This window comes from Dermacentor silvarum, chromosome 1 (assembly GCF_013339745.2).
Source record: "Dermacentor silvarum isolate Dsil-2018 chromosome 1, BIME_Dsil_1.4, whole genome shotgun sequence".
Lineage (NCBI taxonomy): Eukaryota > Metazoa > Arthropoda > Arachnida > Ixodida > Ixodidae > Dermacentor > Dermacentor silvarum.
In genome coordinates, this window is record NC_051154.1 from 188,344,886 (window position 1) to 188,372,272 (window position 27,387).

The 27,387-nt window shown below is 44.5% G+C and overlaps 1 protein-coding gene across 4 annotated transcripts in view; it reads left to right on the forward strand.

Moving 5' to 3' along the window:
* Positions 1-27,387, forward strand: part of LOC119436536 (spectrin alpha chain-like) — a 145,105-nt gene that overhangs the window by 33,515 nt on the left and 84,203 nt on the right. For all 4 annotated transcript variants that reach the window (XM_037703406.2, XM_049658460.1, XM_049658464.1 and 1 more), the window contains exons 7-17: positions 8,095-8,186; positions 10,988-11,132; positions 12,059-12,175; positions 12,998-13,171; positions 13,272-13,373; positions 14,457-14,705; positions 14,867-14,944; positions 15,060-15,215; positions 17,726-17,868; positions 22,036-22,210; positions 24,623-24,691. In XM_037703406.2, coding sequence (XP_037559334.1) covers positions 8,095-8,186; positions 10,988-11,132; positions 12,059-12,175; positions 12,998-13,171; positions 13,272-13,373; positions 14,457-14,705; positions 14,867-14,944; positions 15,060-15,215; positions 17,726-17,868; positions 22,036-22,210; positions 24,623-24,691 — 1,500 coding nt within the window. The remainder of the gene's footprint in view (positions 1-8,094; positions 8,187-10,987; positions 11,133-12,058; positions 12,176-12,997; positions 13,172-13,271; positions 13,374-14,456; positions 14,706-14,866; positions 14,945-15,059; positions 15,216-17,725; positions 17,869-22,035; positions 22,211-24,622; positions 24,692-27,387) is intronic.

The following is a 27,387-nucleotide window of genomic DNA, read 5'->3' on the forward strand; positions in this document are numbered from 1 at the left end:
TGTTCAAGATTGTCTTGGTTTCTTTCTATTATTATTATTACAGCGAAGCTGTATATCGCTAGGTTCTGACCAAAAGTGCATGCGTCGACAGAGTGTAGAAAAAAGTCACTTAAAAAAATTTAATCCACAGTAGCCTATGTATGCAAGTTCCTTAACATAAGTGTCAAAATCAGTGATGGATGACCATTATGTCAGTCTACTCACTAATCCACCCTTTAAGGTGGATGGAGGATTAGGGTATTAAGGTGTATTAAGACGGATGAGGGTTGAATAAGGTGGATTAGGGTGCATTAAGGTCGACTAAAGAGCAAAAAGGACTAGAGTGTATTAAGGTCGATTAAGGTGTATTAAGGAGGATTATGGTTGATTAAAGAGGATTAAGGTGTCTTTTGTCTTGATGCTTTAATTGCATATACAGGGTGTTTAAAGAAATGTATCCAAAAATGGCAAAAATTAGAGAAATACAATATTTGCACGCTACCTTCGGCATTACCTTTTCTGTCGCAGCAGATATCTTAAGATGAGTACCGACATATAATTATGGTAGTAATTATAAAAATTTAAATTAACTTTTTAACCAGGGGAAACAGGCGGTAGGGTCAAATGGGAGAATTGAAGTCCTTCCTGCGAATAGCCCATAGCTGCTTTGAAATTTCTAAACAGCAGCCGCTGGCAATTTTTGCAGCCTGACGAAAAATGGCCAATTTAATTGGCGAAACCGACACGCCAAAGAGCACACTTGCCATACCCAGGGTGCGTACAGGTCCTTGAAAACCCTTGAAATTGAAGAGTGCATTTTCAAGGCCCTTGAAAGTCCTGGAATTTTTTTCCTTCCTTGAAAATCCTTGAATTTCGTGAGCAATGAACTTGACGTTGCGACCTCCTTTCTGTGGTATATCGGTGTCGATCTGACAAACTCCCCATTTCAGAAACAATACGCTGGCGCGAGCACACATGGTTCCGTTTTGCAGAACTGTGCAGAAAAAAATAAAAGGCTTCGCTGCGTCAAATTGGGAACGGAGCGAGATACCCGTGCCGCGCTTCAATGATGGCTCGGCCTGGCACACTGCTTTCCTCACCCTATCGTTTATTTCACTCCTCGCCCGTCGTTCTGCCTTGTCCCACTTATACTCTTGTGCGCGAGATGAAGCTAAAGAGAGCTACCGTATACACTCGTGTAAGGGCCGCACGTTTTTTCCGTGATTTTGATTGGGTGCGGCCCTTCCACGGAAATGTGAAATTTTTGTTCAATTTTCGAATGACGTATGGAAAAACCGCCATATATACCTAATGATCGGATATCTGGCATCTAGCTGCGGACATCCTCGCTAGATGTCTTCATCGGTATCGCTGCTCGGGCTCGGCTCCTCGCCACTGCTCGGGTCATCCTAACGTTCATGTATCTAATCGTCCTCAGTGCCGTCCATGGCATTGGAAATCCCGGTGACCTTAAAACTCTTCACACTAATGTCCGTGGACACCGCCCTCCTTAGTCGTCTGGTTTATATTTTCTCGTATGAGCTTCTGCAAGACGAGCCTTCACGCGCTCTGCGAGGCACGTCGGCAGACGGCACACGAGTGTGCCGTTTGTTGGCGTGATATTTTTTTATTTTTTTTTTTTTCAAAATTTGGACTGCGAAGTTGGGGGGAGCGGGGCCCTTACAAGAGCGCGGCCCGTAGTCAAGTTTATACGATATACGGTATAGTGGAGCAACTTAACCACTGATGCTCAGTGCCTTTGAATGGAGGTTTGTTATAATATTTATGATAATATATGTACAATAACAGTCGATTTAATCAAGGATGGAAGAGATATAATTGAAAAGCTTGCGGCCCTTTATACGCAATGCCTCACAACTTCAAGTGTACCAGAGAGCTGGAAGAATGCCAACATTATACTAATCCATAAGAAGGGAGATGTTAAAGAATTGAGGAATTATAGACCCATTAGCTTGCTTTCAGTATTGTATAAAATATTCACCAAGATAATTTTCAATAGAATCAGGGCAACACTTGACTTCAGCCAACCAAGAGAACAGGCTGGCTTCAGGAAGGGATATTTTACGATGGATCATATCCATGTCATCAATCAGGTAATCGAGAAATCTGTGGAGTACAATCAACCTCTCTATATGGCTTTCATAGATTATGAAAAGGCATTTGATTCGGTAGAGATACCAGCAGTCATAGAGGCATTGCGTAATCAAGGAGTACAGGAGGCATACGTGAATATCTTGGCAAACATCTACAAGGATTCCAAGCTACCTTGGTTCTCCACAAGAAAAGTAGAAAGTTACCTATCAAGAAAGGGATCAGGCTAGGAGACGCAATCTCTCCAATGCATGATTAGAAGAAGTATTCAAGCTATTTGACTGTGAAGGCTTAGGAGTGAGGATCGACGACGAATATCTCGGCAACCTTCGGTTTGCAGATGACATTGTCCTATTCAGCAACAATGGGGACGAATTACGAAAAATGATTGAGGACCTTACCCGAGAAAGTGTAAGAGTGGGGTTGAAGATTAATATGCAGAAGACAAAGATAATGTTCAATAGCCTAGCCTGGCAAGGAAAAAAGAATTCAGGATCGCCAGTCAGCCTCTAGAGTCTGTAAAGGAGTACGTTTATCTGGGTCAATTACTCACAGGGGACATAAGAATAAAATTGGGTTGGAGTGCATACGGCAGGCAATCCCAAATTCTGACTGGGAGCTTACCACTGTCGTTGAAAAGAAAAGTGTACAATCATGCATTCTACCGGTACTAACATATGGAGCAGAAACTTGGAGGTTAACAAATAATTTCGAGAACAAGTTAAGGACCGCACAAACAGCGATGGAACGAAAAATGTTAGGCCTAACGTTAAGAGACAGGAAGAGAGCGGTGTGGATCAGAGAACGAACGGGGATAGCCAATATTCTAGTTGACATTAAGCGGAAGAAATGGAGCTCGGCAGGCCATGTAATGCGTAGGATGGATAACCAACCGGTGGACCATTAGGGTTACAGAATGGATACCAAGAGAAGGGAAATGCAGTCGAGGTCGGCAGAAAACCAGATGGGATGATGAAGTTAGGAAATTTGCAGGTGCAAGTTGGAATACGCTAGCGCAAGACAGGGGTAATTGGAGATCGCAGGGAGAGGCCTTCTTCCTGCAGTGGACAAAAAAAATAGGCTGATGATGATGATGTGCGGTAACATTATCGTTTTTTCCGGTCTATAATTCGCACCTTTGTATAACACGCACCACCCTCAAAACGGCAGTTTTTTAGAGTATATAAGTCGCATCGGTGTATAAGACGCACCTATTCTTTCGGTAATCGAATTAAAAAGTTTGTGATGTTTCGCTCCGTGAATGTGGGTTACACGCAAGCGCATGGGTGCCATATACTTCCACTCCAGGCGCATTTCTGCCGTCGTCGTTGCTGCGATGTTCCGTATAAAGTCCAAGGGCGATAACATCGTCCCCGCGCGCCATATGCTGTATGTGCGAGTGAAAGCGGGCAACTGTGAGCCGAATTGCGCAGAAAGGAGGAAAGCGGGAAGGCAGCCCGGGAGGGAGGAAGGGAGGCTGCCTGTACTCTCGTAGTAACTGCATAGTTTGCGCAGCGGCGCACGCTGTATCTTATCTGCAGATGTGACGACTTCGGGGTAGATCGACTTGTAGTCGGCCTACTGCCGTTTGCGTTGCTGCTCCATCCTCGCATGGCGCTCGGGAACTTGATCACGAGAACCCGGCACCTCGATAGTGCGCACAGAACTCATATCAATTAAGTCAACCAGCACGCTTCGCATGGCCATAACATCGGATTCGATTTTGACGGCAGCTTTTCCGGAAAAAAACGTACCTAGGTCGCACTGTTCTATAAGCTATAAGCAACCGAAGAAAAATTCAGAAAAAAAAACTGCGTCTTATACACCGGAAAGTACGGTATGCTGAATGTTTTGGAAATATTTGATGAACCAACCCAGCTAATACTACAGAAGCCTGAGCAGCTGCTGTGAGTGCTCGTTGTGTTAACTTTTATAATGCGGAATTGGAATATCCATCTATTTGTTATAATATAATGGATGGTGTAGCAAGACTACACTGAATGGTTTGGAAATGTTCGATAAACTTGCCCAGTTAATACTGGAGAAGTCAGAGTAGCTGTTGGGAGCATTCATTGGTATTGTTTTGAACTTGCAAAGTGATCCAGGCTAGACATTATTAACGTCATTGGGATATACAGTTATTTATTGTACCGTATTTTCCGGATTACAAGTCGCACTTTTGTATAAGACGCACCCCTCTATTTAAGCATGTTTTCATGAAAAAATTCATACATAAGTCGCACCCTAGTATAAGACGCACCCCTTTTCCGCACGATCAGCACAACTAACCGTGACGCGGCATGCACTCCGTTTCAGATGCAATGTACTTACCTATTCCGGATCAACCGAATCCCCCTAACGCGTCAGTCAAGGTGCCACAAGTTACGGCAAGAATGCAGTTAATTCTTGTAAGCAGCAAAAAAGATTTATTATACATTGCGCGTTATTCAAAACCGTCAAAGGCCTCGTCCTCCGATGCGCTGTCGAACAGTTCGGCCACTTCACTAGGCAGGGCTGCAGAGACATCGTCATCTTCAGAGTTGCTGCTGTCACAATCGCTAGCAGGCGCTGAAGCAACAAGGCCAGCTTTTTGAAAGCCTGCAGTTATCGTCGACACAGAAAGGGTAGCCCACGCTTCGTCGACCCACTTTGCCACCTCGCCATACGTCGCGTGTCTCATGCGTCCAGTGGCCGTAAAGCTATGTTCGCCCTCAGTCATCCAACTTTCCCACAAACGCCGCAGTACAGCTTTGAAGCTGCGGTTGACGGAGATGTCTAAAGGCTGCAGAATCTTCGTCATACCACCTGGAATGACTGCAGGCGTGCAGTTGACAGCCTTTACCTTCCGCAGTGTTGAGTCGGTAATATGCGCACGCATACTATCCATGACGAGCAGACTTTTTTTTACATGGAAAAAGCCGTCTGGTCGTTTAACAAAACACCTGTCAAGCCAAATGCTCATCATGCTTTCGTCCATCCATCCCTTTTCATTCGCTTGGATGAGGACACCTGAAGGGAAGCTGTCCTTTGGCAGTGTCTTCCGCTTAAATATGAGCATCGGTGGCAGTTTGGTTCCGTCGGCGCAGCATGCAAGGACAACCGTAAAATGCGATTTTTCATGTCCTGTTGTTCGCAGCAGCACCGACTTGTCACCCTTTTCCGCAACAGTTCGTCCCATCGGAATATCAAATGTCAATGGAATTTCGTCCATGTTGACAATGTGCTTCTCCGCGATCTCATTTTCCTCCACTTGCTTCTTCACGAACGCCTTGAAGTTATCCAACTTTTCGGCGAAGTCTTCGGGCAGCTTTTGGCAAAGCGTTGTGCGCGCTCTGATGCTCAAATAGTTGCGCCTCATAAATCTGAAGCACCAAGAAGTTCCACCGGCAAAACCAACAGCTCCCATCTCTTGAGCCCACGTGCACGCTTTCAGGCGCAACTGCACAGTTGACAATCCCCTGCCTTCCGCACGTTGTTCTAATACCCACGCGCGCAGGCGGGCTTCGTTCAGGCCATCGGGCTTTCAATCCTCGGTCAGCTTTCTTCGTGCTTCTCATAGCCCTCAGCTTCTCCTCCGACTTGCGCCAGTCGCGCACCATCTTTTCACTCACACCAAAGTGTCGCCCAGCGGCACGGTTACCATTTTCAAGCGCAAACTCAACCGCTGTCAACTTGAACTTTGCTGTGTAGCTCTTGCGCGATTGCCGAGGCGGCATGGTGGAACCAGAGAAACGAATACGCACTTGTGAAACGAGCCGCACAAAGCGAAGATGGCGACAGAACAGCCACAGACCGCACACACACGATGGGCAAAGAATGGCAAAGAATGGCAAAGAACATACTAAAAAGGCCAAAATAATATTAAAACAAAAAGAAAAATAACTTCGTGGCTCGCAAGTACGAAATTTATTGGTTGTTTTAGTAGCTTGTGCGAAGTACAGCAGCCATTACCCGGCGACCCCCTCGCCTCCCCCCTTTTATTTTTCAGTTGCGTTCGGTGTTTTGCGACCTGAATCTTCTTGTTCTGGCTTCAACTGCTCACTCAACAACCTGACATTCGTTGCCGCAATTTAAAAAAAAATAAGGAAACAATTTCGAGAGTGAAAGGGGAAAAAAAGATATATAAGTCGCACCTTTGTATAAGTCGCACCAAAGAAAAACTCAGAAAAAAACCGCGTCTTATACTCCGGAAAATACGGTAATTGCAATAAAATTGGTCATTTTTGGAAATGCTAGAGTAAAGAAATCATACTTTGGATGCCGCTTTGAGTCCTTGAAAAACCTGTTACAGGTCCTGGAAAGTCCTGAAATATCCTTGAATTTTTGCCTTGGAAACCTGTACGAACCCTGCACACCCTTCGAAAAACCCGAAACAGCCAGAATGACGACACTGTTTCCCTCACACTGCGGGGCGGGGATGAGCGAGCGTGATTATGAATGATCGATCTAGGTACTATGCTTTGTCGGTGTGCGGACTGCGCTTGCCATGCGCTGCCACGAAGCGAAATGAATCGATGGTTGAAAACGACGCTTGCTCATCCCCGCCCTGCAATTTTAATTTCCAATTTCTATTTTTAAAATTTTAAGTTAGTTTTAATTCCTATAATTACTGCCGTAATTATGTCTGTACTCGTCTTAAAATGATATCGGCTGCGACAGAAAAAGTAATGCCGAAGGTAGCACACAAATATCGCATTTCTTGAAACAGGGTGTCCCAGCTAATAGTAGCCAATGTTTTAAAAATGACGGAGTGTGCTAGGAGGCTTAAATCAACTCAGTGGTGTTGAGGATTGCGGGTCCTAGTCTGCGGTATTTTTTTTTCGTTTTGCAAAGTCAAATAATTGATATATACTAATTGCTTAACTTTTTAAATATTGGCTTCACCAAGAAAGTGGCTATACGAAAGTTGATCACATTTAAAAATGGCTGACTGAATTGTTTGCAACTAAGTACCATGATGGAGCTTCATGTAATTGCCTTTAAAGAAAGCTGCAAAATACAAAAACAAGCGCATCATAGCACCACTATTTCAGTGCTTCCAGACGACCGATCAAGGAACTAAATCCGCATATCTGTACAACAGTTCCAGGACAGGCTTGGCATTTCCGGTGCCGCAAGGTACGCACCAGCAACTCTCGCTAGCAAGATAGGATAGCGAACGAATAGAAGAACATGACAATTGCATTTTTCTCCCGATCAAAGAGTTTTGCCCTCAACATTTACTCAAGCCAAAACTTCCTTATTATTTTTATTTATTTATATTTTTTCTTGCCTTGTGTGTTCGAGTTCATTCCACAAGTGGAGCGAATGAAATGTTTATGCCACGTCACCTCGAAGCCCGACACACCTTCATCACCGCCACTCGCTGTGTGTGCCCGATCGCGACAGGGCACGCGAGTGAGTCTCGAAAAAAAGCATGCAAACAATGTCCTTTACTGGTCGGTCGTCTGGGGGCGCTGAAATAGTGGCGCTATCACGCGCTTGTTTTTGTATTTCGCGAGCTTTCTTTAAGGGCAATTATAAGAAACTCCATCAATGGTACTTAGTTGCAAACACTTCAGTCGGACATTTTTAAATGTGATCTACAACTTTCGTATCGGCACTTTCTTGGTGAAGCCAATATTTTAAAAGTTAGGCAATTAGTTTATACTAATTAATTGACTTTGCAAAACGAAAAAAATACCGCAGACTAGAACACACGATCCTCAACACCACTGAGTTGATTTGAGCCTCCTAGCACACTCCGTCGTTTTTTAAACATTGGCTCCATTTAGCTGGGACACCCTTATCTAGTCATACGTATATGCAATTTCGTCATTTTAGAAAAACGCATAACAGCTTCGCTGGTCGTCGTCTTTCAGAGTGTAAGGGCACTAAGTTTTTCATTGCTTTTCTAGAACTTTCAAGGCACATTTGTTCATAGCTTTTCAGTACTTCGTGCCTCAAGCTGTACAAAGTGCAGTATTCATGTATTAAAACTGCATGTTCTACCATCGCTTCCAGGAGCTAAATGAGGCTTGGAACAAATTGAAGTCCCTCACTTTGCTGCGGCAGGAGAGGCTGTTTGGCGCGCACGAGATCCAGCGCTTCAACAGGTCAGTGCGTTGTCTCATGTTAATTGTGAAGAAATACTACAGGGAATTTGCATTTGTATGTTTCTTTTGTACAATGAAAAATCTTAAAATTTATGAGACTTAATGACTCAAAATTGCACAGTGGGCTCTAAAGGATGCTTTAGTGTAGAGCTCTCGAATAATTTTGGCCACCTGGGGTTTTGTTAATGTGCACCAAAAACATGACTCACAAGTATTTTTACGTTCAGCCCACATTGCGATACATCCACCGTGAACCCTCAAACCTGCTACCTCATGCTCAGCACTAAAGCACCATACCTGTTGAGCCACCACTGTAGGGGTTACAGCAGTTAAAAATCTTATACTGTCTATTTCGGGTATATCTAACCCTGATATATCGAATTATTGTTTATATGGAACAGTTGCAAGATCGCCTTGGAAATCCCATGTGCAAAAGTATACCACTATGCTACGAATATGTCGACCTCCCGTTTACCGCACATTTGATATATCGAACGCTGACCTGTGCTGCGCCCCTGCAAGTGCACTTCTCCTAATGACACTGCAACCACTCCTTATGTCATTGGAAATATTAATGCCAACAAAACGACACTGTTTTCACAGATGCAGTCAAACAAGGCATTGAATCTGACGGGCAGCATACCACGGCTTTGCTTTAGTAAGCTTCATCGCAGCACAGTCGTGTAATGCGGTGAAGCATACTAATAAAGGAAAGAGCCAATTGCCGTGCAGTGAAACATACTACCTGCAGCCAATTGTTATCGAAAAGATTGTGGGTCACACTGCTTCAAGATTGTAAAAAGCTTCCCGGTCCGATACGCGCATTCTAGAAAGCATGGATGGCACTCGATCTTTTCACTCAGTGGCTCTGGGCATGGGATGCTGAACTGGAGATATTTGCACTGCCAGGTTTGTCTTGTAGAGTTTCCGCGAACACTGTTTTAGTGTTCCGTGAGCAGCCAAAACGACTCTGACTGAAACCCCCACTTAGACAGCTTTTTCAATTACAGTTTAGATTTAAATTAACAAAACTCATGCAAGACTCATCGTTGTGCGATTTGCGGGCCCACAGTCCACGCTGATGGCAATTCATTCACGCTCGCAGAGTTGCACCTGAGTAGGAATGAACTCGGATGTTCAGCAAGCTGAAAGCCACTTTCAACTCTAGCAGCATAGGCATAGGCCTGGTCGCCTCATTGCCGGCATATGATAATTGGCAGTTTAAACGGCGCATTGTATGGACACGCGGGCCAGCCTTGTTCATGCACTATGTGCAGTACAAGTGCACTGAATGTGCACTTGTACTGCACATAGTGACCCAGCGCATGTTCATACAGGCTAGTCTGCTTCCGCACTGTGTCTATTTCTACCTTGATACTTCCACGCGAGCGAGGCGCACCACAGTTTCTCTGCCAGCTGATGCGAGATTTTATGGTTAACGTTGTGATCCGTTAATGACCATTCAGCAATGTGAGCGACCCCCGACATTCGTGTGAGGGGAGTAAATTTTTGATAAGCTTCAGATAGGCATAGTTTATAGTTAAACATCAATATAACGAAATTCTCGATATAACGTTAAATTGTTATAATTTCTTGTACATAGAAAACTATGTATTTTGAACCTCCATATAACAGTGTGTTTGGACATGCACTGGCCATGGTTGCTTAGTGACTTGGGCGTTGCGCTGCTAAGCACAAGGTTGCAGTATCAAATTACGGCCACTGTGGCTGCATTTCGATAGGGGCAAAATGCTAAAGCGCCCGTGTACCGTGCATTGGGTATGCGTAAAAGAACCCCAGGTGATTGAAATTAATCCAGAGTTCCCTACTACAGCATGCCTCATAATCAGATCTTGGCAATGGCACGTAAAACCCCAGAATTTTCTTTTTTGTTTATGCAAGATTTTAATATAATGAAATTTCACTGCCACCACGAAAAAATACTGAGACAATAAATGGAAAATTCCGCGGATGCAAATGGTCAAATGGTTGAATTATTTACAGCTGCTTGGGAATGCACCTCTCAAATCGCACACCTTATGACCAAGAGCTACCGCAAAAGCGGAGCAGTGTAATGTTTTGTATAAAGTTTAAGTGCAATTAAGATCCTATCGCACACTACAGCTGTATGCCTAGAGCAAGTGTTAGAGTGAAAACCAAGAAAGATGGTGGCTTGATGAGCACGGTCTTCCCGCACAAGCAGGAAATTGGGGGCTAAGGGAGCGAGCTTGCGAATAGTGTGATCATGCACGCTCGAGTGCAGGGAGATTGGCAGTTGACGCGAAAACGTGACTAGCTTCGCTTTTTACCACCGATTTTAAGATATTGTCTGCATGGCATGAAACCGTATCTTTCGTTGCCGACTTTCCAATTCAACAAAGTGATTTTTTTTCTCATTCAAATATACCTTTTCTGATTGCCCGATAAATAGGAACTTGCGGACCCTTCCGTGTAAGAAAATTTCATCAGCAACTGTACTTATTTGCATAAAAGATCCAATTTTACTATAATGAAATTTCAATATTAGGAAGCAAATTGCCGATTTTACTGACTTTGTTATATCGAAGTTCAACTGCATTTGGAATTATTGATACATTGAACTATTTCGCTATCCGCTTTGAGTTGATATATCAGAGATTGACTGGATCGTCAGTTTCCTAATGTACTTAGCACCACTTCCACTGTGGCTCTTGGAACTTCATGTTTATCTCTTATCTGGAAGAGGTGCAAATACTATTACTTTAGAGTGTTTTCGCTTTAATTATCTTGATTTCTCATTGTGCAAATGTTGATGCTTGCAGAGATGCTGACGAGACAATTACATGGATAACCGAGAAAGATGTAGTGCTGTCATCTGATGATTATGGCCGGGACCTGGTGAGCGTGCAGACTCTCCAGCGCAAGCATGAGGGCATCGAGAGAGACCTTGCTGCCTTGGAAGACAAGGTATGATTGATGCATCTTTTTGAATAAAAGTCATAGGGTGTAGTAAATACAGTCAACGTCCAATTTTTGAGTCTTTCTAGGGGCGGCAAAAATGTCTGAAAAAAAACAGGCGGTCCGAAAAAATGAATGCATGCCTTTTATTGCCCCCAAGGGCTGAACTCTCCACAGGCACCTCCGAAATAGCTCTGAAGGCCTGCTAGTACACTTATTAGGTGTATTACACTTATTAGGTGTACTGTGACAGGATTGAGGGGATGCATGCGTGCATAATTGAGCAATACATATTGTGTCCTGTGACCCTGGATGACAAAGCCAAAGTCGGCGCCATTGCTGACAGTGTCGAATTTTTTCAGACACACGGCACCGAACAGCAGGAAGCTTAGTAGCAAATTTCGAAGCAGCTAGGCCTAGCGTTGCCGCCGTAGGTACGGCTGTCTGCAGATGGGTGTGCGAGAGCACTTGGTACCGTACAACGAAGCAGCTAGGCCCAGCGTTGCTGTGGTGGCTATGGCTGCCAGCGGGTCGGTGTGCGCGAGTGCTTGGTAGTGAACGTCGAAGCAGCTAGGCTTAGCGCTGCCACGGCCGGGCTGCTACTGCTGACAGCGGATTGGCGTGTGAGAGCGCTGGTTCTAGGCGGCGAGATAATAATAATGGGGGTGGTAGTGGCTTTGATTAATGCCATTTCGGATCTGCAGTTATGGCAAAAGAAGTAAAAAAAATCGGACAGCGAAGGGTTTTAGCATACAAAATTTCAGACATTCTTATGCATTGGCTCTAGGGGTACACGTGACGGTGCAACGAAGGTGTCTGAATTATCGGGTATATCTGAAAAATCTGTCGTTGACTGTACTGAAAGCTGCAGATTTCTGTTTTTCTTCTCAATTAGTTTGAAGTGCCTGGTGCAAGTGGCATCACATTTATTATAGGTGATGACCTTGGGCCAAGAAGCTGACAGGCTCTGCAGCATACACAGTGACCATGGGAATCAGATAAGGGGAAAACATGCTGAAATCATGGCCACTTGGGAGATGCTCAAGAGAAAGGCAAGTGAAGCCTCTGCTTGCTCACTGAAACTGTGCTTTTTGCCTGTTAACTTGTTCTTTGCATGCCTTTAGAATTTGCACTTAACTGGTAGTAAATAGGAGTCAAAGTGTAACATACTTTGCTGCTTTTTGCAAAGTAGCAACATTAATGACTTGCTTTAGACAAAGTATGGTACAATGAAGCTTTACACAGTAAAATTTTGCTATTGTGAACTCATACTTGCTGCGAAAAACTTCACTAAAAATTGCTTCACAAGTTCCTAGAATAGCTGTGGTGGACAGCATATTCTTGGTAAAAATTTATGAATATCGCGCAGGAAACTAGAACCTAGAAATTATTTTTTATTCAATTTGGATGAGGTGAGAAAAGGGAGAATTCAGACTGTGAATTGTTGATGAATGCAGTGCTTAGATTTGTTGCAAGCAGGCAGCTGGATGCTTTCTATCACTGTAATGTTTTTCTAGCTGGAAACCTGGGGCAGTTGTACGTCTCCATTCTAAGGCTTGCAATAAAAAAAAATTTGTTGAGGCTTTAGGATTCACTCTCAAGACATTATGACTGCAAATAAAGGGCAAGACTAGTAATACAGAACGCAGTTGTATTCACACATTCTGTATTAGCATACTGATTACAAACTGCTCAATGTGCCTGTTCTGTCCCATCATTGTGAGGTTCATTTTAGTTCTGACTGTTTTGTATAGAAAAAATTTTCATTTTCCCTCTAACGTTGATTGAGATGCAGTGTTTTGTGTATTTTTTGTACTTCTGCTGTGCCACCCTATTGTTTGCTATGTCAGCCTCAATTGTTACATTTTTTCTAGGCCCAAGAAAGACGGCGACGTCTGGACGAGTCTTACCTGCTGCACCGTTTTCTGGCAGATTTCAGAGACCTTGTGTCATGGATTCATGACATGAATGCCATTATTTCAGCAGATGAATTGGCTAAGGATGTTGCTGGTGCGGAAGCCTTGCTGGAACGTCACCAGGAGCACAAGGTGCTCTGTGCTTTTTAATATTTTATGGTCTTCTTTCAAAGTGGAGCATATGAAGAGCTTCATGGCCAGTGTCAACGTTACATGTGCTGTGTGGTTTCAGGGTGAAATTGATGCCAGAGAGGACAGCTTCCGTTCAACTGCTGAAGCTGGGCAGATCCTGCTAGACCAGAAACACTATGCTGTTGATGAGGTAAAAGAGAAGGTAAGTAAAATTTTTTACCTTATTTACATATTGCTGCTGCTTTTGTGTCTGTTTTATATATCTTGCCGATTGCCTCGTGTAGGTTTCATGTGCATTGGGCTTCAAAGGTTTGAGCTAGTAATATATTGTCATATTTTCTGGATTGTAACTTGCGCCTTTGTATAAGTTGTACCCTCCACTTTTCACTAGTTTCGAAGAAAAAATTGGCATATAAGTCGCACCGGTATATAAGATGCACCTATATTTATTCGGTCGGCATAATGAAACTATGCACGCATGTACTTAATGAAATGCCGAACTTGCCCATTTCATGGCACTAAATTTCTGTAAACTAATTTTTATGAGCTGCAAATTCTTGCAGAAAAAAAATTTTCAACACTCCTCTTCGGCGCAGTAAACCAATATTTATTCCACCTAACTGGAAGCCATCGAAGGCATTGAACAGACATGCTGTAGTTATTCGGAGAAACTAGAGCACATGTCTTTAGAGCAAGTGCACTTACTCTCAGTGCCCATTGCTGTGTTGGAAATACTTAATAATGCTGCGTGAGAAACGCCGAGATCACGTAAACGAAATTTTACAGCTAAATCATGTAGGCTGCACATGAACACTAGTGGCAAACATGCCCTGGCAATACCAGGCAGAGGCAATGGATTTTATGACAGAGAAGCTCACGGCAAAGCCATGACAGGAGAATACTGGTGGCAAGCATGCTGTAAGAACAGGCTGCAGGTTATCACAGTCTCTTGAGACCTGACAGAAAGAGAGACCGCAATAACGCTCAGCCTGTTCTTACCGCATGCTTGATGCCAGTGCTGGTTATAACAATGTAATTTTCATGGTACTTGAATGTTGTTATAAGTGGGTTCGACTGTATAAGACTCACTGGCGAAAAATATTTAAGGTGAAAACGCAACTTATGCACCAGGAAATACAGTACCTGTAGATTAGTTCGCAGAATTGCACAAGATTTTGGATGAGGCAGCAGTGTGGTTCCCGTTTGCTGTTGAAATTGTAGCATGATTGACCTGATGTGTGTTGGTCTCCCAAACTAAGTTGTATTCTTCACTTCCTACATGCAGTTGGGTGTCCTGGAAAATGAGAAGAGTGTCCTCTTGGCTCTTTGGGAAGAGCGGCGCATCTTATATGAGCAGTGTATGGATCTGCAGCTGTTTTACCGGGACACAGAGCAAGCAGACACATGGATGGCTAAGCAGGAGGCCTTCCTTGCCAACCAAGACCTTGGGGACTCTCTTGATTCGGTTGAAGCTTTGTTGAAGAAGCACGAAGATTTTGAAAAATCTCTCAATGCACAGGAGGAGAAAATCAAGGTTTGGCATGCCTTCCTGTATTTGTGTCCTATTGATGTTACACATATGCATATTTTTACATGGTCACTAGAACAATCTGGAGCAGTACTAATTAGCCAACCTAGAGCATGGTAAGGTGGGTTGAAAAAGACTTATTGGCCGGCCTTTCTGTTTTCCTTCAGGCGTTGGACGAGTTTGCAACCAAGCTCATTGAAGGGCAGCATTATGCCGCAGATGATGTTGCTCAGAGGAGAGCTGCTGTAAGTGTTTCATTGTTATTTTTGATGAAACTTTGTGGATATGGAAAGCTGTCATGTTGTATTCTCTAGCATTTTTAACCGCAAACTGCTTCTCTGTACTGTTTTCGTTTCATAGCTTTTGGAGCGAAGGAATGCGTTGCTTGAGCGCTCTCACACTCGCCATACCATGCTGGAGGAGTCGTATCGTCTGCAGCAGTTTGAGCGGGACTGCGATGAGACTAAGGGTTGGATCAATGAGAAGCTCAAGATTGCCATGGATGAAAGCTATCTGGTAAGATGCGATTCCCTGCTCCATGGTACACCAATTTCATACCCATGTGTTGGTTTTCCCTCATGGTACAGAAATTCAGGCTTGCAAAACACACTCTAGCACGAGAAAAACAACACAAATCCCGACTATCAACTGAAAGGTTGCACAGTTGATAGTCAATGTTTGTGTTGTCCTTCCCATTCTTGTGTCCGTGTTTTGCTGCCTGCATTTATGTACAATGCATGGAATCGGTGAACTGTTTATGAATTCTAAATTGGAAGTGGGAGAAAATGATGACGAAGAACCAGCTTCTATATAGCATGAAATGTCTGCTAAATCAACAACAAAAATAAAAACCCTGCAGGGGCTGAGGAGCAGTACACATTTTTTAAAATAAAAAAAAAAACTGCATTCGAAGGGTTACAGGGGAGGGGTACTTACATTTTTTCAACTAATAATTTCTTGCGTTAAATGAAATGCCTAGACCTTTAAACCCTGAAAAAAATTGACAAGCCTCGGACCGCCGTTAATAATTTCATATAACAGCTTTTCTGCACCCAGTTTTGGTTTCGTTTCCAGAATGATACTGTGTCATGACGCCATGACACAGTGTGTGTGGGAGCAGGATATTGTGACTTTGGCCCTGGTACTGGCTCGCTCAGTCGCCTCATATGCTGCCACTCAATGTAAGAGCAGCATAGCAGATGACCAAGAAAGCCGGAGCGAGTATCAAAACGCCGCAGTGTCTTGCCTGTCATGTGACCACGTAGTACTGTGTCGTGACGTCACGACACAGTATCCTCCAGGGAAGCGAAATCGAAACTGACTATGGAAAACCTATTACAGTCGAATCTCGATAATTCGAACTCGAAGGGGCCCGAAAGTTTGTTCGAATTAAAAGAAGTTCGAATTAACGGAAGGACATATTTTTGAAGTATTCGAGCACCATAGCACGATGAACGAACGGTGCGAGTCGGGAAATTTCGCGCCGCGCAAGCGCATAGCGAGTTGCGCCCACGCCGGCCAACGCTCGGTTCCCGATAACGGCAGAAAACGAAACTTCAGGGAGCGGACGGCGCCGACATGGCGACGGGTGCGCACGCGTAGACCGTCGAAGGTGAGAGAGGATGGCGGCAGTAAAGCGGATTTGGCGCCGCTTCGGTGGCTCACCTCGCCCTCTTTCTCAAGTCCCTCACAGCTCCCTCACCTTCGACTGTCTCCGTGCGCGTCCGCTGGCACCACCGGTACAGCCGGTTCGGCGCAGATTAGCCTCTTTGAAGTTTCGTTTTCTGCCGTTATCGGGAAGCGAGCGTTTGCCGGCGTGGGTGCTGACGCCGCCGGTACGGCCAGCTTAGGGCACGGCCATGCTAGCGGCAAAAAACGCGCGCGTCATGCCGCGTCAAGTTGCCGCGCGTCAACGCCTTGCCACGAGGCCACCGTGGCATGCGCATCTCGCCGTGCGGCAGCGCGATAAGAACTCCCGCGCTGCGCGAGCGCTCGTTGTTTCATGCGAGAGACGACGATCGTCGATTAAAAACCCGGCGCGGACCTCCGGCAGCACTCCGGTTGTGATGGCTCCGTGATGTCACCCTCGTCGCTCTTGATTGGTTCTTCATCTCGCGGCACGCGGCATTTGCCGCAGAAATGGGTCTCGAACCCATTTCGCGCGGCACGCCGCAAAACCCCCGATTCCTGCCGCTTTTGCCGCACGTGGCATGACGCGTTTCTGCCGCGCGTTTTTGCCGCTAGCGTGGCTATACCCTTAGGCCACTCCCTGAAGTTTAGTTTTCTGCTGTTATCGGGAAGCGAGTGTTTGCCGGCGTGGGGCTGTTCGTTGGCCGGACTGGGCCTCCGCTGCTGCGTGAAGAGGTCTCTCCTAAGCTTTTGCTCTATGGCGGTGTCGGAGCAATGCCGGTCGGAGGCGCCGCCGCGTTATTCGGCGCGCTGCTGAGAGCATTGTAGGTCCGCAGTATGTTCGAATTAACCATCGCAAATGCTTTCGCGTTCGAATTACCGAGCGTTTTCGCCCATTGAAATACACATAACTTTGACGGGACCAGAGCGTCAGTTCGAATTAAGCGTGTTCGAATTAACGAAATTCGACTGTATATTATTTACGGAACTCTGAGGCTTCTCACTATATTTTCTAGGATATAAATCTCTAGGTCCCTAATTTAAGGTAAAAAAAAATGAAAAGTCAAAAATGTGTCAGTAAGAAACAATTTGGAAATTACCACTGCTGTTGCCCATGCTTACTTTTGTGAGCATTGTTACAGAAATAAGTTATTGCTCAAACATGTTATGATTGGGCATGCATCCTGCTGAAATGTATTACAAATGTTACTTGTACCCATTGACAGCATTGTTTCAGTAGCATGACCTAGTGCAAAAAAAAAAAAAATATGCATTTTTTAACCTCGGCTTGTAATTATGTATAGTTTAAAACTTGGTCATGCAATGTAACTTGGGCATGTGACAAGTTTGCTTGTTTTTCTGTATTCTTCATTAGCATCTTCGTTAAATCCTTTCAGGATCCCACCAACCTCAATGGGAAAGTTCAGAAGCACCAGAACTTTATTCAGGAGCTGAACGCCAACAGAAGTCGTGTGGAGGACATCACAAGTACTGGACAGGAGCTGGTTGATGCGAACCACTATGCATCAGACCGTATCAGGTTGTTGCTTTGAGCAGTTTCACACTAGCTTGCGTTGTCTGTTATGCCACAAACCTGTAATTCATTCTTGTGCCTTCCTCTGCCAACTTTGCTGCTGATAAGCTGGCTTGGCGATTGTCCTCATTTTGTTTTAAACTCAAGTGATCATGCACTTTGACTGCTAAGAATATGAACTACGGTATTGTCAGATATCCACTGCAAAAAAAAAGTATGGTCACACATGAGAGCTTTGAACTGTAGCCTGTGTTTCACCATTGGTTGAATTTAAGCTATTGATGCACTGCCTGTGATCCTTGGTATTTATTGCATATTTCTGCAGAGTGTTAATTTATATTTCATTTGTGCTGCTTCTTTAGCTATGGCACCAGAATTCATGGGCCTCATCAAGTAGGCCGAATTTCGCAAGAGATGCAGGAAATATGAGAAATTTTTCTATTTATTGGAGCCTAGAAGTTGATGCATGTCTCTGTCGTCACAAACATGTCGCCACCAAAACGTTTCCTCCAAAATACTTTCTCCAAAGCTTTATCACAAGTTCCTTGGAATTAAAAAAATCTTTCATATACTATTTATGTTTACAGAAGCATTCACCGTATTTATATCCATCCGCAGTTTGCTTTGCAGATTTCTAAAGGGTTAATTTTAACTACCGTATTTACTCGAATCTAGGCCGACTCCGATTCTAAGCCGACACCCCAAAAGTTCGAAGCCAGAAAAAAAAAAAAACTTACCTCGAATGTAGGCCGAACAAAAAAGCGAGGACAGCATTCGCAAAATGAAACGGCATTTATTACCGTATTTATTCGAATCTAGGCTGATAGTTTTTTGCAAATAATCACATCCGAAACTCTAGGGTCGGCTTAGATTCGAGGATTTTAAAAAATGCGCCAATTTTTAACTGAAACTGATCAATACGGTGCATAGTTAGCGCCATCTAGAAAAGTCAGTATCGCAGCCGCTACTAGCCGCGCCAGTAGCCAACTGAAGTACACGAGCGGCGTCGCCATTTTGACCTGCGTCGTATCGGTAGTATCGGTATGGTGCAGCATCGGCGCGCGGTGTGGCGTTATCGTAATGGCACCAAATGGGCGATGCCACTATAGTGCCGCTTTCTAAACGAATACTGTATTTACTCGAATCTAACGCGCACTTTCAACACCACCCTAAATCTGCGTCGGCATTTCAAAATGGCCGCCTCGCACGTGCGTCGAGCCTAACTACCGTAGCATGCGGAAGCTTCCTCCGTGTGCTGCAGTACACGTGCTTAGGCAATAGTCTACCGTCTGTCTTCACGTTCTCAGCGTCTGCTCTATCTATAAGCATGAAGTACCGAGTTCATCATGATGCCGCATTTAAAAGCAAAGTGATCATCTGTGCGGAGACGGACGGAAATCGGGCCGCATCACGGGCGTTCGGAGAATCCAAAACTTGCGAGCGGGACTGGCGCAAACAGAAGGAGAGGATTTTCGCCAGCAAAGCAATGCGGAACGGTTTCAGTGGACCGAAGCAGGACGTAATCTGCGACGATCCACTCCGGCGATACGATCGCCTTGGCCCTATCTTGAAAGCAATCTGCGACGGGTAAAGTCCGCCGCGCGCCGTGTTTTCGCCGCGTTAAAGCGAGACGCATGCTAGCACGAAGGCGCGCTCCGTCTCCAGCGTTCTGACAGTTCGTTTCCGCAGTCAACGAGCGAGATGTGTTCATGTTTGCTTGTGCGCGCGTGACACCGTGCTTGTTAATAGCGGTCTACTAATTTGCTATCGCATTCGATGCATCGCCTTTCAGGCGAAACTGCGACTTTTTTTTATTCATCGCAACTTCAGTGCATCGGGAGGAAATCTATTTTTCCAAATGACAGAAAGTTGTATTTCTGTTTGAAAGCATGAGGTGCGTGGCACTGTAAAGGACTTTTTTTTTCCTCCCGGAAAACGGGTGCGCGTTACAATCGAATAAATACGGTAGTTGTGTTAGCCGTAGAGGCATCGTCAAACGTTCAAGCCAGGCGGAACTTCGGCATCGGTCTGTCATTGGAGGGGGCCACGGGAGATGATTTTTGCGTTCGCCGCAACGTGCGCTCCTTCCAAAAATGCAGCATCTCTAATGCGCTGGATGGTACTGAATATAGCGCACTGTTTGAAGATGTCAGCAGTAAGGAAGATAGCAACGAGGCTAGCAGCGATGGTGACATAGAATGAGCTCGGCATGTTCAAATTTAATAAATGTTTCATTTTGCGAATGCTGTCCTAGCTTTTTCGTTCGGCCTACATTCGAGGTAAGTTTTTTTTTTTTTTTTTTTTTTTTTTTCTGACTTCAAACTTTTGGGGGGTCGGCTTAGAATCGGAGTCGGCCTAGATTTGAGTAAATACGGTAAATACGAACATGCCGAGCTCATTCTACGTCACTGTCGCTGCTAGCTTCGTCGCTATATTCCATCTTCAAACAGTGCACTATTTTCAGTACCATCAAGCGCATTAGAGATGCTGCACTTTTGAAGGAGCGCACAATCAATGTTTGCCATCCTCATTGCGGCGCACGCAAAAAGCATCTCCCGTGGCCCCCTCCAACGGCGGACATTTTTCTTATCGAGTTTCGTATATGATTATTTGAAAAATACTATCAGCCTAGATTCGAATAAATACGGTATAAGGGCTCCATGCTTTCAATGTTTTTGTTGCACACAGAATCATTAAACTAAAATCTTGTTTAGTCTTACATGTAGAAGTTACAAGGTAGCTTCTGAAATCTATGAAGTAAGCCAGTAAAATGCAAATAGATGAAAGCTACCAGCCTGAAAATATCTGACGACGTACATTGCCTTTCTGTTCATAGTGTTACTGTACTGTCAAGAAACCTTGTTGGATGCACATATTATGGCTACTTCTCTACCACTGCACTTCAAGGCAGCCCTGCAACACTTTTATAAAATGTGACTAGTATTAAAGGGCATCACTTCCGTGATCTTGTCCTACAATGGTTTTGGATACGTCTTTTATTACCAATTCAGTTATCTATTAATGCTGCGGCCATGTCCTTGCAGCCTTCTCCTCTATTTTGTTGTTCCTACTGCACCCGAAGCTGCACACTGCAGCAGCATGGAATGATGCCCACCACAAGTTGCCTATCACTGCACCGAGCTTTCGTATTGCCATGGCTAGGATATCATGTAGCATGAACCTCCATCGCATTGCCTGATCTCTGAGGCCATGATATTAGTACAGGGTTACCATTCTCTGCCACATATGTTGCTACTGCCCCACCAGTGATAAGACTTAGCTGCCCTTGCTTTTGCTGGAATACCTGACAAGTCCTGACATTTTTTGAAATCTACCTGTAGTGATTGTGCTTATGCTTGTGTAGGAGTGAGGAAAAAAGTGGCAGGTGTACAATTGACGGAAAGGGCGTGCAGCCCTTTCCATGTGCAGGAGTAATTATTTGGCTCATATTCATGGTAGTATTGCCTAGCAGCTATGCAAGTTTGTTAACCATGATAAAAAAAAAGGGGGTTGCGAGGACCCTTCAATTGTTTGCACACAGCCCACTTCTTCCTTAGTTTTTTGCATTTTGTAATCATGCAAACTGGGGTGTGTTTCTAGAATTGAAGATATCTTTTTAGCACATGAACACTCACATTGTTAGATTAAATGTTAGGATAAACCACTGGTGTTTGGAATAGTGGTGTTTTCTTGTATAGTACCTGGTGCTAGAAACTGAAGAATTATGTTGCAAGCCACTTAGGTACTGTAGTTCTCTTGTTACGATCGGTTTGGCTACATCTAAAGGTTTGGGCATGTAAGAGAGAACCTAACGTAAACTTTTCATGTGTTATCTGTATCGGAAATTTACAATACACAGAAAAGAAAGATAAATTTCCACAAATTCTAGGTGCAAAGCCTGAAATTTACATTTGCAGACCGTAGTAGTATACATGACAAGCCTTCTACTCATTTTGGTGATGAAAGCAGGTGTAAACATTTAACATTGACTTTTAAAATGTGGTGCTCAAGGTACAAAAATGCTGCAGGCCACAGGGCTCCCTTTGTGCCACTGTTTGTTATGTGTGCAGCAAGAGCTAGGAAATTGTTCTGTAATTGCTGTGCATTTCAATGATGGTGTGTTTTTGTAGCCATGTATCAGAGTACAAATTGAGCATTCCTGTCTCATCACAGCCAGCGCATGGAAGAAATCATTACCCTGTGGCAGTCTCTGAGCAAGGCTGCGGACACCAAGGGAACGAAGCTGAGTGAGGCTTCAGCTCAACAGCAGTTCAACAGAGGAGTTGAAGACATTGAGCTTTGGCTGTCCGAGGTTGAAGGACAACTTATGTCCGAAGACTGTGGCAAGGTACTATAATTAAACAGCTCCATGTGACCATCTTGCGTGTACAGTTAAACCTCGATATAACAAAATCCTTGTTATAACGAAGTACAGTGGAACCTTGATTATACGGCCTGTGGTCATGCGACGACCCGCATTTTACGATGGATTGGTTTGGTCCCGGCAAAACGCCCATAGAAAAAATGTATTAAAAATCTCGATTATAAGACACAATTTTAAGCCGGCCCCGCCTCGTACGACGCCTTCCTCGATACTGTACGAAAAAAAAACCTAAGCAGACGCAGGCTGGTGCGTGAGCGCAGTGCAGCCGGCTGATAACGGGTGTGCCACACCCTATTTACCAAATTTAATGTGACCGTGATTGTAATGCGAGGGGCGGCTTTCCAGTCACGCGAAATAATAAAAATAAAACCGCGAATGTAACGCGAGATGAACGGAAGAGGAAATGGTTCCTTTATTCAAGAAACTGCATTTCTGAAACTAGTTCTTCACACATCATCATCGTCATCTGAAGAGGAGACGGGAGCTTTCCTTGGGCAGTATTCTCGGGCGATCACTTTCGTAGTTAGTTTCACTGTCATGAAATTTCGCGTGACTCAGTACTGAAAGCATCCCCACCAGGTGTTTCTGGTGCTGTCCTAAGCACGCTATCAGCGCCAAGAGCACTGTCGGCCATATACTTCGAGGGCTTCAGGGCCGGGACTAGCAGTCTCACAAAAGCGAAGCTATCACCAAAAGTGATCGCCCGAGAATCAAGTCATCTTTCGTGCCAGCGAGCTTGTTTGAGATACAAGTACTTCTTAAAAGACCGCACAAACATTTCATTCGGGGTCAGTACCAAGCCGCTTGTTCCACAGAGCCTTTCTGACTGGCCTCACATTTAAAGAGGGCCTGCCGCTAGTCCCGTCATCCATAAATTGTCGACTCGTTGACATCGAGACACTGAGTCGCGGCTGACTTTTCCAGCTCCTCGGCCATCAAAATTGCTTGTCTCTCGAAGCAGCCGTCATGCCGAATGTACTGTGTCGCCATAACATTGCAAATGAGCAGAGTTCAACCGTAAAAGGCCATAGGGTATTGTGATATTGTAACCTGTCACAAGCACAGCGAAGACAGCGTCGATTCCAATCAAAAAGATCAGACTTCGATCGACTTGTCTATGGATCAGATCGAGACGTAAAGTTACTGGTTGCCAACGTAGCACTAGAAATCACTATTTAGAGCATTTGTTTTAAAATGGACAATTTTGCCGTTATTCAAATGTAACGCGAGGGTTGAGTTCAAGCAACGAAACTGAGGAAAAATATGTTCATTACAATCAATAAATACGATAATTTTTTCATAATTTAACTTCCTTGGAGCACTGCAGGTGTGTACCGCGGGCTTATTCAGGCAGTCTGTACCTGTTTTTTGGGCAAGACTGAGCGTCACTGCCTATATTCTTCGTTTTTGGATTATACGACGGTTTTGCACGGTCCCCTGAAAGTTGTATAATCGGGATTCCACTGTATTTTACTTTTTATAACTTCATGTCCACAGAACATAATGTATTTTTAACCTTAATATAACAAAGCATGTTTATCCGCAATTTCAATAGAGCGAAATTTCACTGCAGCCGCAAAGTAAGATCGAGGCTTATTAATAAATTGAAACTGCGGTGGGTGCCAGGTAAAATGGTTGAATTACATGCGGTTGTTTCCTAATGCATCTTTCAAATCGTGCTCCGCGTGTAAGATAGTGGCTGCCAAAGAAGGCAGCTGCTCCACTTCAGCAGCTACAAATTTAGCTGGTCGTGTCCTCCGAGATGCGCCAGCAGACTTTGGACGCCATAAGCTGGTGAGTATGGCGTCCATCAGAGGCAACAGGTGGCACACGTGTTGGTCCATCGTATGCATATCGTGTACTCTATGCAGCATAGTTCAGTATTCTGTGCGTGCCTTGCGTCAGCATCCAATTTGGGGTTTTATAGGAACACTCCAGGGGCATGATCATGCGATTCTCGTGATTCATAACAAATGTAACACAGGAGGGGACTTTGATGTGTGGGAAAGTTTCTTTAGAAATCGTTTCTATTATAGACAGTTTTGTTGAGATGCTGCTGTCCTGCGAGTGAGTGAGGTCAAAGCAGAAGTTACTATCAATTCATGTTATGGGAGTTTCATATTTGGGATATGCTGCTAATGTGGGGCTGACATTTTACTCAGTTTTTAGTTGTCAGGGCTTTTTGTTTATATAGTACAATATACAATGAAGAATATGCAGTGTACAATGATCTTTTGCTTATGGACAGCAGACACAGGTTGCTGGTAGCATATTTTATTTTATGCTAAAGGGGATATGTATCCAAAGATTTCCCTATGGAAACTTACGGGAATGCAGCAATGTGCAGTGACTGACGGCTTTGGTATTTTCTTTTAGGACCTTACAAGTGTTCAGAACCTTCTGAAGAAGCATGCACTTCTGGAAACTGATGTCGCTTCTCATTCCGTGAGTAGCTTATATTTCAACTTGGACTTTCCATCTATCTTTCATACCAAAAACCTTCTTTTGCTTTTCAGCCTCCTTGTAGAATGCAAGTATTTGTTTTGAAAGCTATATTATATTGCATATGGGCGTCTTTACCTCCCGTGTTGCAGACTTGATTTAGCTTTTGAGCATTGCAGTCATCAGTTTTCGGGCAGAGGCTTTCCGAGTCTGCTGCTCAATATGTCAGTGAGCCTGCAGACTCATTTTGCATTGCCAAATGCCAAATTAACATTCCTGTGCACAGCAATTGGAGAATTTTGGGATGCCCATGGATGACTGTGCATTTTTGTCTTCAGAATAAAGATAACATGGAACAAATATCGGATTAGTGGCCCGAGATTTCACTCATTAACTTTTCAACCGGAGCTGCTTTCCGCCATAAGATTGTTCTGTTTCAGAGAGCAATACTGCCTTCCGCTTGAGCAACGTGTTCCTTGTCCAGGCATTTGCACTGCCAGATGCACATGATGCACTTTCATAACACTTCAGACGTCGCGAACGACTGATCATATGGGCAAGATGGCGCCCCTGTGTCTTTGTTTAGAAAATTGATTAGAAGCACGACGTCATAGCCAACTTTATCCAAAGTGGACGATGGACCTTAACCCTTTACCTAATGCATTATTTTCAAAGAAAGGTTCTTGGAATAATGCCTTTTCTAAAGTTAAGTAAAATCGGCCCACCTAGGCAAGTACAAAATTTTTTTTAAATTAACATTTCTATTTGGAGAACAGACTAAGAAAACCCGCAGTGGTGGCTTAGTGGCTATGGCGTTGCGCTGCTAAGCACAAGGTTGTGGGTTTGGTTCCCGGCCGTAGCGGCTGCATTTTAACGAAGGCAAAATGCAAAAACGCTCATTTAATGTGCATTGCGTGAACCCCAGGTGGTCAAAATGAATTCCGAGTCCCCCAATATGGCGTGCCTCATATACCGTATTTACTCGAATCTAGGCCAACTCCGATTCTAAACCGACCCCCCAAAAGTTCGAAGTCAGAAAAAAAAAAAAAAACTTACCTCGAATGTAGGCCGAACGAAAAAGCGAGGACAGCATTCGCAAAATAAAACAGCATTTATTAAATTTGAACATGCCGAGCTCATTCTATGTCACCATCGCTGCTAGCCTCGTCGCTATCTTCCTTACTGCTGACATCTTCAAACAGTGCTCTATATTCAGTACCATCAAGCGCATTAGAGATGCTGCATTTTTGGAAGGAGCGCACGATCAATGTTCCTGGGTAAATGTCATTCTCGTTGCGGCGCACGCAAAAAGCATCTCCCGTGGCCCCCTCCAACGACAGACCGATGCCGAAGTTCCGCGCGGCTTTAACGTTTGACGATGCCTCTACGGCTAGCACAACTACCGTATTTACTCGATTCTCACGCTCACCTCGATTATAACGCGCACCCGTTTTCCGTGAGGAAAAAAAAAGTCCTTTACAGTACCGCGCACCTCATGCTTTCAAACGGAAATACAACTTTCTGTCATTTGGAAAAATAAATTTCCTCTTGATGCACTGAAGTTGCGATGAATAAAAAAAGTCGCAGTTTCGCCTGAAAAGCGATGCATCGAATGCGATAGCAAATTAGTAGACCGCTATTAACAAGCACGGTGTCACGCGCGCACAAGCAAACATGAACACATCTCGCTCGTTGACTGCGGAAACGAACTGTCAGAACGCTGGAGACGGAGCGCGCCTTCGTGCTAGCATGCGTCTCGCTTTAACGCGGCGAAAACACGGCGCGCAGCGGACTTTACCCGTCGCAGATTGCTTTCAAGATAGGGCCAAGGCAATTGTATTGCCGAAGTGGATCGTCGCAGATTACGTCCTGCTTCAGTCCACTGAAACAGTTCCGCGTTGCTTTGCTGGCGAAAATCCTCTCCTTCTGTTTGCGCCAGTCCCGCTCGCAAGTTTCGGATTCTCCGAACGCCCGTGATTCGGCCCGATTTCCGTCCGTCTCCGCACAGATGATCACTTTCCTTTTAAATGCGGCATCATGATGAACTCGGTACTTCATGCTGATAGATAGAGCAGACGCTGAGAATGTGAGGACAGACGGTAGACTATTGCCTAAGCACGTGTACTGCAGCACACGGAGGAAGCTTCCGCATGCTACGGTAGCTAGGCTCGACGCGCGTGGGAGGCGGCCATTCTGAAATGCCGACGCAGATTTAGGGTCGTGTTGAAAGTGCGCGTTAGATTCGAGTAAATACAGTAATCGTTTAGAAAGCGGCACTATAGTGGCATCGCCCATTTGGTGCCATTACGATAACGTCGCACCGCGCGCCGATGCTGCACCATACCGATACAACCGATACAACGCAGGTCAAAATGGCGACGTCGCTCGTTTACTTCAGTTGGCTACTGGCGCGGCTAGTAGCGGCTGCGATATTAACTTTTCTAGATGGCGCTAACTATGCACCGTATTTATCAGGTTCAGTTAAAAACTGGGGCGTTTTTTTAAATCCTCGAATCTAAGCCGACCCTAGAGTTTCGTATGTGATTATTTGAAAAAAACTATCGGCCTAGATTCGAATAAATACGGTAATCAGATTGTGGATTTGGCATGTAATACACCAAAATTTAATTTTTAATTTAATATACCAAGAAAATAATGTGTTCATGCAAAAAAGAATGTTGGCTTCACTGCATGGCTTG